General features: G+C 41.4%; 1 protein-coding gene across 2 annotated transcripts; it reads left to right on the plus strand.

Moving 5' to 3' along the window:
* Positions 1–1,366: 1,366 nt before the first annotated feature.
* Positions 1,367–9,945, plus strand: gnal (guanine nucleotide binding protein (G protein), alpha activating activity polypeptide, olfactory type; the record flags this gene model as incomplete). 2 transcript variants are annotated; one of them, XM_083995172.1, is made up of 12 exons in its annotated part: positions 1,367–1,502; positions 1,589–1,661; positions 2,345–2,399; positions 2,484–2,603; positions 4,717–4,847; positions 5,128–5,182; positions 5,277–5,350; positions 7,371–7,429; positions 7,508–7,628; positions 8,565–8,695; positions 9,634–9,701; positions 9,799–9,945. In XM_083995172.1, the coding sequence occupies 12 exons, from the start codon at positions 1,367–1,369 to the stop codon at positions 9,943–9,945; spliced, it is 1,170 nt and encodes a 389-aa protein (XP_083851298.1). The 2 variants fall into 2 exon arrangements, with proteins under 2 accessions (XP_083851298.1, XP_083851299.1); XM_083995173.1 differs by having other exon boundaries at positions 4,750–4,847.
* Between the last annotated feature and the right edge of the window lie 859 nt (positions 9,946–10,804).

A 10,804-nucleotide genomic window follows, 5' to 3' on the forward strand; every position in this document is an offset into this window, starting at 1 on the left:
ACCCACACCCACTGTCTGGCTGCACTGACTCCAGGTCTGACACCTATTAGCTCCTGTTCATGTTATTAGTTGACATTCACACTCAATCACACAATCTCACACTCAATCACACAATCTCATTGTTAATAAATGTTACGTATATGATGAGCTGATCATATTGTATTAATTTACATATCAAGACCATCCTGCATATTTTTTTGTCTTTGTGCCCTGGTACAGGTGATATAACTAAGAAAACACATCAACATAATAACAGATTGAAAGCAGCAGTGGAGTGTGTGTTTGTGGATCAGTTGCTGGTTGTCAGGCAGCAAAAGTGACACCGGAGGAAAAACGGCCAAATCCCCCAAAGAAAACTCGTGCGACAACTAATGAGGTGCTATTCCACATAGGAGGGTGGGGTGGGGTGGGGTGGGGTGGGGGGTAGGAGACAGAGACAGAGAGACGGCTCAGATGTTGCCACTCAGTTGAAGAGAGGAAAGAAAACCTCAACCTGGACTGGCTCTTTTTCTGGACTTGGACTGGACCTGAGCTGGACTACTGCGAGACAAACAGGGGATGCTGATTGGCTGAGCACTGTTGCTGTTTTTGGTTGTTTTTTTTTGTTGGACTTTGATGGACGAGCAGAACAAGGGACTGATCTGGACCTGTTGAGACGTGACGGGTTGGGGTGATCACTGACAGGTACTGAAGTGGGCCCAGGTGAACTGGTTTCAGTACTGACATACTGGTGCTGTTTCAACAGTGAGCGGAGCTGCTGCAGGTTGTTTCTCCAGGGGACAAAAGTCTTCTCTCAGTCTTTTTCTCTTAATGTGCTTATTTGTTCTGTCTTTTTCTTTTTTCTTTTTTTCCCCTCCTTTTCTTTTTTCCTCTTTCGGTGTAGACGCTGTAGCATGGTATGTAACATTTCAATGTTCAACTTACTACAATGTTTTCAAAATGGTGAGAAAAACAAATATATAGTTCCTGCTATAAATTGTGCTTCCATATTTCTATATCATTAACATGTATCTGCCGTAGTTAAAAGAAAAAAAGACATAAGTGCTCAGTGACTGGAAGAGAAATGACAAACATACAGTCATGAAGGTGTGTGGGTTTCCTCTACAATCAGATGAACAGGTTTGGGTGTGACAGGGGATTTAATTCTAAACCTGATCTAAACCAATTCTATACTTATCAGGAGTGAATGAAAAACCAGCACTAAACCTGCACCGACCCTAAACTAAAGTTACTAAATAGTAAAAAGTTAAACCTAACAATAACCAAGTCTAAACCAAACCTTGTGTCTGCAATTCTAAACCTAAGGAACTTCACTGGATTGTTTCCAGTTGTTGATTGTTGTGGGCTTTGTGTGGTTGCAGTTGAGATGGGCTGTCTGGGAGGGCAGACAGAGGAAGAACGACTGGATGAGAAAGCCAAGAGAGAGGCCAACAAGAAGATCGAGAGACAGCTGCAGAAAGAGAGACAGGCGTATAAGGCCACGCACAGACTGCTGCTGCTGGGTGAGATGACCTGTCTCTGTCCACCTGTCTGTCTGTCTGTCCACCTGTCCACCTCTCTAACTGTCTGTCTGTGTGTCTGTCTGCAGGCGCAGGAGAATCGGGGAAAAGCACCATTGTGAAGCAGATGAGGATTCTTCATGTGGACGGCTTCAATGCTGAGTGAGTCAGATGGGGGGGGGGGGGGGGGGGGGGGGGCATCAGTCTGTTGTCAGTGACACTGATCACAGTCCTCATCACCTAGTCAAATGAGTTTGATAAAGTTTTTATTCATTTTTGAATTTTTTATTGTGAAGTTGGACAGTACAGTGAACAAAATATGACACAGATAAAAAGAACAAATTGTGAAACAAACAACAATATTTGTGTTATTATGTGTGTGTATGTGTGAGTGTGTGTGTGCACATGTGATATCTATGCAGGCTGATAACAGTAATGATAATAATAAATACTTCAATTAGGTAAAAGGGGGGGAAAAAGATGAATAAATAGTTAATAATAGACATGAGAGAGGGGGAAAAAAAGGAATGTACCAATAGTAATATTAATATCAACAACAATGCTATACTGATCATAATGATAAAGAGTAATGACGATAACAATATGGAGAGAGGATGGAGGAGGGGGATCTAAAAAGCAAATCTTATATATATAGTTTTTATTCAGACATTAGTAAAAGTGAGGGGATTATTCTTCAACAGCTTAACAATTTCTAACTTTTTAATAATGAGATGTTTTATTGTGATATAAGTTTAGAATGAGGTTGTTGTATTTGTGAATGAGTGATGTCATCACAGTGGAGGGTTGATGTTGATGGGATCCAAACCTTGTGTCTGTTTTTCCAGAGAGAAGCAGGAGAAGATTCGGGACATCAGGAAAAACGTGAAGGACGCCATCGTGGTAGGTTCCACTACTGAACACACACACACAGCTGCCAACCACTGGATGTGAACGTGTGTGTGTGTGTGTGTGTGTGTGTTCCAGACCATCGTGACAGCTATGGGTGTGTTGACTCCACCCGTTCCTATTGGTAACCCTGGCAACCAGTTCAGAGTCGACTACATCAAGGGCATCGCACCACTGTCTGACTTTGAATACACAGAGGTAACCCACCCACACACACACACACACACACACACACACACACACACACACACACACACACACACACACACACACACACACACACACACACACATGTCTGTCAGGTGTGTGACTGCAGGTGAGAGCGCTCCACTGTTCAGCAGTAACGAGTCTCTGCTGATGTCAGTTCAGGATGTTCACACACCTGAGGTGTCACACCATCACACAGCAGACATATACATATACATAGACTGTACAGTACAAGTACACACATAAAGTACTACATTGGAAATACTGCATAGCTAAAAGCATATATGTGATCAGAACTCATCCTGGGTGCAGTAAAATGGGAAAGCAACTGGTTAATTTTAACCCTTCTCTTCAGTTTTTAAATGCATCAAAGTACCACATGAATTTGTTTGTAGCATCAAGGCTTTTTGACTTTGTCAGGAACCTCTATCTTAACAAAATAAAACTTTTTTTTTCACAAAATTCTAAAATGCTTGGGTTAAAATTATGACATTTGTGGTGTTAGGGTCAATTTTGACCCGGTTATAACGATAAGAACAACAATTAGAGTTAAACCTGAAATCATAAGTGCAAAACCAACCTTTTCATGGATAAGGAGCCTAACAACGTAACCAAGAGATGAGAAACAAATGGGATGATAAATAATTGTTTTAGTGTGTTTTACAGCTGATTTAAGACTCGGGTCAAAACTGACCCTAACACCATAGATGGCAGCAGAAAGCTATAAGAGGAAGGTTCAATTGAAGTCAATGGGTATACTGACAAAAAAGGCTCAGGGACCCACACCAACAAATATTAAAAAACAATATTTTCATGGATAGGAAGCCTAACAATATGAGAAGAAAAACAGATTGATTTAAAACACAGCTGATTTAAAACACAGGTCAAAACTGACCCGAACACCATAGATGGTAGCAGAAAGCTAACACAATACGAAGGTTAAGTTATGGATTCATTTAACTGTAATTATTCTAATAATGAAAAGCAGCATCACATTTCAGACACTGAAATGATTTGATCTGTAAATACCTTCTGTCTATCAGCTGTTAATCAACGATTCACAACATCAGTCATCAGGATTTAACAATGTGTGAGGAAACTCTGTGAACATCAGCATGACACCAGTCAGAACAGATCCAGACCATAATCAATCCAAACCTATAGAGAAAGAGTCAGGTCAGTCAGCGTGAGAACTGAGGTTACTGTAGTCAATAAAACAGATGAACTGTTCCTTTAAAGCTGCACCAGGAGACTTGGCCATGGGCTTGTTTGTTTTAATGATGTTAATGACATGATGTAACAAGTTAACCTGGGACCAAAACACACACAACACACACACACACAGTTTGTGTGTGTGTGTGTGTGTGTGTGTGTGTGTGTGTGTGTGTGTGTGTGTGTGTGTGTGTGTGTGTGTGTGTGTGTGTGTGTGTGTGTGTGTGTGTGTGTGTGTCTCACCTGAGGCCTCATTATCTAGACATTTCCGGTCTCTGAGGACGACAAAGAGACAAAACAAACCTGCGCTTTTTTTGTCATCTGATTGGTTGACAGTATACACACACTTCAAACTTGCTGTAACTGCTGTCCAATGAGGTGATAGCACACTGTGGTGTTTACCTGGAGAAAGATTTACAGGACGCATCCTCTGATTGCGTAGTTGTCTGTCCACTTATCTTACATCTTTTACTACGACTATCATACGTCTTTTACTGACTTATTCTCTTTTTTCCAGCTGTGAAGACGCTTTAAAAAAAAATAATGCTGGATTTTAAAAATGATGCTTATTTGGGGACTTTCTCTTGCCGTCACATCCTGCTTTGACTACGCCAAATCAGCCCAAAATAAACCTCAGGCCCCACCTGGGAGTTTTTCAGGGCTGATCTGAGTACCTACTTGTTTGACCCCCATAACATTTCCAGGGGACCCTAACCATTCCATGATTGGAGGAGCCCAGTGACCCCTCAACAAGCAGGAGTTGATTTTCCACTATAGGTCTGATTGACAGCTTATTGAGGATTTGTTTGTTGTGTCCATTGAACAATAAATGACTAGCTGTGTCATTCACCAAACACTCTGAGCTCTGTGTCCTGTCACTAGATGTGTGTAGTTGCTCCTAACAGGACTGTGTTGTGTGTGTCAGGATTTCTTTGAGCATGCTCAGCAGCTGTGGGAGGACAGCGGTGTGAAGGCCTGCTTCGAACGCTCCAATGAATATCAGCTGATTGACTGTGCTAAGTAGTAAGAACACACAACAAACACCCACACAACAAACAATAAGCAACAAAAATCAACACAATATATTTTATACAACATACGGCAACATGACGACAGTCAGCCATGGCTGTAGCAATGACCTGATATACACATACACAGTGTGTTAGGACTGACATGGCTCCATGGCACACACACGCTCGCTCCACAACAATTTAGGGAATTGCAAAGGTCAGTTGATTGGCTGAAAAGGTTTGTGATGTCATGAAATGCTGTATGACCACCATGATGTCTGTGTGTGTTGCAGTTTCCTGGACAGGTTGGACTCAGTTAGGAAGACAGACTACACACCCACTGACCAGGTAATAACCTGACCAATCAGCTGGCAGCATCCATGATGACTTGTCTGAGTGTTATGAGGCTGACAGTAAAAAACCTTGTCTTCGCCTCCTGCAGGATTTGTTGCGTTGCAGAGTTTTGACCTCAGGAATCTTTGAGACGAGATTCCAGGTGGACAAGGTCAACTTCCAGTGAGTACCTCTAGCCCCGCCCCGTCTGTCCACCTGCACCAATCACCTGTCTCTTGCATCTGACTGCTACTTTTCAAAGTCGAGGCAAAATGAAAATTGATGTTGATTAAAAGCCTCAGGAGTTAAAAAATGTAATCCTGTATCATGTTAATTACTCATTTATCTCCTGATATTTACCAATTATGTGTCTAAGAGTTGATTATTTTTACAGCTAAATAAATGTATTTTCTCCTCCTTCAAAGCAATTTCAAATGTTTGATGACTCATCCTGCAGTCGAGGGTGTTTCTTATTTTGCATCCAATTAAAATTGTTCCGCAAATCCGCGCCAGTCTTGTGTATGCAACACTGAGCTGACTCTGCAGAGCATCAGCTCCATTGCAGGGATGAGCTCGCAAAACTGCTGTCTTGAGCTCTCTCAGCCATGATGGCCTTAGTCCAAAAGCCTTTTCTCAGTTTTCATCTTCCTCCCTAATTTATTCCCCTCCAACTATTCCATGAGGTCCGCAAGGGAAGGTGAGGTCCATGATGTACACTGAAAGCTGTTGGTTAGCTTTGTGTTTTTATTGGAAACATAGCTGTTTGAGGACGTCTTTAAAGAAGTCACAGACTGATTAAGTTCCTCTACAACTGCTAGGGGACCATCTGTAGCAGGACTCATGTCACCTGACACACACACACACACACACACACACACACACACACACACACTGACCAGGGGAATGCGAACAATGATATTAATAGAAATGCTGCATGCATTCATTAAAGTGATAGGGAGTTTTTCCTCAGTGGATGTGAGGGTCTAAGGTCAGAGGATGTTGTTATGATGCCATGTTGGAGACAAACTGTAAAAATGGGCTATACAAATAAAATTGCCTTGCCTAGTTCAACATTTTGGTAAATTTGTCTGTCACCATAATCCCTATAGTCTTAGGAGTAGGTTCATTACCTTTAATTGTCATTGCAAGCTGTTTTTAGATCGGCGGGGCAGAGACGTGAGCTGCTCAGCTAACGCAACTGAGGCGCGGTACTTTGCCTTTCCCTCATCAAACAAAGTACACAATCCAACAACTCCAAAACACTCTTGTGTAGAAGTTGTGACCTGCACATTCACCACGCTATGAAATAATAATGTAACAGTGTTGTTTTTGAGGCAAATGCATAGCCGGAACTACATTCCAGACACGGCTGCTGGGTGGAGTGATTTAAAAAACTTAAGAAGTTCAGAGTATTTCCTTAATATATAGGTTATTATTTCATACTGTGGTGAATGTGCAGGTCAAAACCTCTTCACGAGAGCATTTTGGTGTTGTTGGATTGTGCATTTGATGAGTTTTGAGGGAAAGGTGAAAGTACCGATTCGTGAGCAGCGATCTAAAAACAGCTTGAACCGACAATTAAAGGTAATGAACCTACGACTATAGAGATTATGGCAATAGGCCTATTTGCCAAAATGTTGAATTGTCCCTTTAAATTCACTGTATTCACACTGTTCCTGGTGCCTTATGAGCCATAGTAACCCTAACCCTATCTCTGGCTCTGGCTCTGGCTCTTGTCTGGTTTGGGGTCAGGTGCCATACAGCTGTGTGAGGAGTGATCATCCCATCACAACACATTTAACAGCTTCTTTCACAAAAACACTCCCAGGATGCATTTCAGCGAGAGCCATCTGATCATAGAGCTTCAATCAGCTCACCTGTGAATCAGCCAGTGATAAACTTTAGGCATTGTAGTATGGAGTCCACAGCCCAATACCAGAAAACAAAACAATATGGAGGATAATGCAATCAAACTGTTACTGACCTTGTCTTTGCTGCAGCTGTTGTCCACTAAGTTCTGCATTTTATCATTGCAGTTCTTCTCTGCTCTGATATTTTGTAGTATTTTCTTTGCTTTTAATCAATTACAGAGAAAACCTTCTACTCATGCATGCCATAATCAGTGTGGTAGTATGAAGATGGTTTCTGAAAACATAGTAGGGATGTAGCCTTTGACTGGTACTGACTGTTGACCGTCTGTCAGTATGTTTGATGTAGGAGGACAGAGGGACGAGCGCAGGAAGTGGATTCAGTGCTTCAACGGTGAGAAAACAAACGCTGACACATTTGAAGTGTGTGAGAGGAGCTGATCTCAGATCAGTGTTTGTCTTCTCTGTTCAGATGTGACGGCCATCATCTTTGTCGCAGCCAGCAGCAGCTACAACATGGTGATCAGAGAGGACAACTCCACCAACCGGCTGAGAGAATCCCTCGACCTCTTCAGATCCATCTGGACCAACAGGTTGTTCCTTCACCCTCTCTGCTCTCTGATTGGCTGAGGTTAACTCGCTGCTCTCTGATTGGTTGTGTAAGATAGATAAGATAAGTGCCCTATTATTGGCTGTAATTGGAGTCCTTAAAGGGATAGTTCAACATTTTGGAAAATTCACCTATTGCTACAATCTAGTTTTAGGAGTAGGTTCATTACCTTTAATTGTCGGTGCAAGCTGTTTTTAGATCAGCGGAGCAGAGATGCGAGCTGCATGGTATTTCCACGTTTCCCTCATCAAACTAAATACACACTCCAACAACTCCAAAACACTCTGGTGGACAAGTTGTAACCTGCAACTCGGTTGCGTACTGCTCATTGAACATGCACTGCAAAAAAGAAATGACACATGTTGTGTTGATTTACAATAAATGTACATGCATAATATTTAGTCTCTGGGTTTTACAGTCTTTCCCTAATTTTTGAGAAATTAGAAAATTGAGAAAGTCTCACATTAATGTTTTGCTGGTGCATACTGTATATAGCACAGTGGAAAGGGCCCAAAGTACTAAAATTACTCATGTATCCGGGTTCATAAGATATTTTGAATTAGTTGATGACAATCACTGACAGTCTCCCTCTGTCCTACCTGTCAGTCATTAAGATCACATTAGTGAAACTACCGTTAAAGATATATTGGAAAATTAAATCTGATCAGAACTGTGAATCATTATTGTCTTTCATTCTCTTAAACCAGCAGTGGGTTATAGCTGTTAACATGCCAACAAGGCGGGTAAAGCTATAACCAAGAGGGTTTTCATGTGTCAGAGGAACATTTTGGACCCACTTCTATGGCTGCACTCTCATCAGCTGTGGTTAACTGCCTCTGATTTCTGATTGACTGATGTGAATCCTCTCTGTGCTCTGATTGGCTGTTGTGAACCCTCTCTGTGCTCTGATTGGTTGCAGGTTTCTGAAGACCATTTCAGTCATCTTGTTCCTGAACAAACAGGATGTGCTGGCTGACAAGATTCTGGCTGGAAAATCTAAACTGGAGGATTATTTCCCAGAATACAACAACTACCAAGTCCCTGTTGATGGTATAATACACTTACTGCAAATACAGACATGCACGTATTCTACTGAAGTACAGCTTGAATTATTTCCACTGCACTAAAGTATTTCCATTTTATTCTACTTTATACCTCTACTCCACTACTTTTATTACAGCTGTAGTTAGTTTATGAAAACATGATGATCTTTAAAGGGATAGTTCAACATTTTGGCAAATTGGCCTATTGCCATAATCGTTATAGTCATAGCAGTAGGTTCGTTACCATTAATTGCCGGTGTAAGCTATTTTTAGAACGGAGGAGCGGAGCGGCGAGCTGCTCAGGGCTACGCTATGGAGGCTAAAGGAATTTCTTGGTTTTCCTCATCAAATACAAAATCCCAAAACTCCAAAACGCTTTCGTGGACAAGTGACCTGCACAATCACCACGCTATGAGATAATAACGGAACGTTACGAAACGGAGCCGTTTTCGAGGTAAATACATGGTAAATACAGAGTCTGCTTGCTGAAAAACTGTCCCTGAACGCAACGCACATCAGCGGTTTTGCATGAATTTACCTCTAAAACAACTCCGTCTCGTAACGTTCCGTTATTATCTCATAGCGTGGTGATTGTGCAGCTCACAACTTGTCCACGACAGCCTTTTGGAGTTGTTGGGTTGTGTATTTGATGAGTTTGATGAGGAAAACCAAGAAATTCCCTTAGCCTCCATAGCATAGCTCTGAGCAGCTCGCGGCTCTGCTCCGCCGTTCTAAAAACAGCTTACACCGACAATTAAAGGTAACGAACCTACTGCTATGACTATAGGGATTATGGCAATGGGCCAATTTGCCAAAATGTTGAACTATCCCTTTAACATTTTGCTGCTGCTGAACACTGATTCTTCTCCTTTCTTCTCACATGTGTAGGCCATTGACTAAAGTAAAGGAAGTTATTACTTATAAGATCTGTGTATGTGTTTCCAGCTGTTCCAGATGCTGACGAAGACCCCAGAGTGACCAGAGCAAAGTTCTTCGTCCGAGACGAGTTTCTGGTAAAACCAGTTTTCCATTTCTGTTCACATGTTCTTCATCATCATCATCATGATCATCATATGAACTGCTGTGACTGACATTCACTCTGTTCCTCAGAGGATCAGCACAGCAAGTGGTGATGGGAAACATTACTGCTACCCTCACTTCACCTGTGCTATTGACACCGAGAACATCCGGCGCGTCTTCAATGACTGTCGTGACATCATCCAGCGCATGCACCTGAGGCAGTATGAGCTACTCTGATTGGCTGCAGGGCGCCATACCTTCACTCATGGACAGAGGGAAGCAGCTAATTTGTAATGAATGATGATAGCTACTGTTACTGATAGATCCTGATACTGTATATTTATACCCAAATATAAATGATCCGTTATATTACAGACATTTATCAGACATCTGTTAAAAATTCAAAGTGGAGATAATTGATTAATTGGAATTATCTATAGGCTACCTTTCTTTTCTCTCATGGGGGCAGATTAGAAAACTAGTTTAGACTGGTAGAAAACCTAAAAAAAATGGACTCTAAATATATTTTTTCATGTTTATGAAGTTGGACGATATTATTATGATCTTTTCTCTGATGAGCTGTCACACTCTGAAGTCATTTTATGTTTTTGTACTCATACCTGGAGGATCAGTTCAAAAAGGATTATATTTTAAGAGTTAGCAGCTAGATTAGGCCAAAAAAAGACCTTTAACATTCCTCAAAATTAAATTAAACATGTTTTCCTCATTGTATAAAAGTGATATTAAAGAGTTTTTATGTCAATGTTCTGATTTGCCAATGTTCTGGTTTTCCCAACCTAACATCATATCTGTTGTAAAATATATGTGCGGTAGTTTCGTTAAAATCTTTGTCGGTTAAACTGAATCACTAAAGAAAAAATAAGCATCAGGTCAATCAATAGGCCTACATGTTACTGATCAGCCGATTCGCATCAATAATGCAAAAAAAAAGCAACTTGCTGGACAGCACAGAGGCTGCAGTACCTGCTACAACCAGCAGGTGTCAGTGAAACTGAGTCTGTTTCTGCTCACATGAAACTCCCCATCTCAGCCATGTCACTGGCTTTTCACACAGGTTTTCAATGGTTAAAAAAAA

This window comes from Trachurus trachurus, assembly GCF_905171665.1.
Source record: "Trachurus trachurus genome assembly, chromosome: 20".
In the NCBI taxonomy this organism is placed as follows: Eukaryota; Metazoa; Chordata; class Actinopteri; order Carangiformes; family Carangidae; genus Trachurus; species Trachurus trachurus.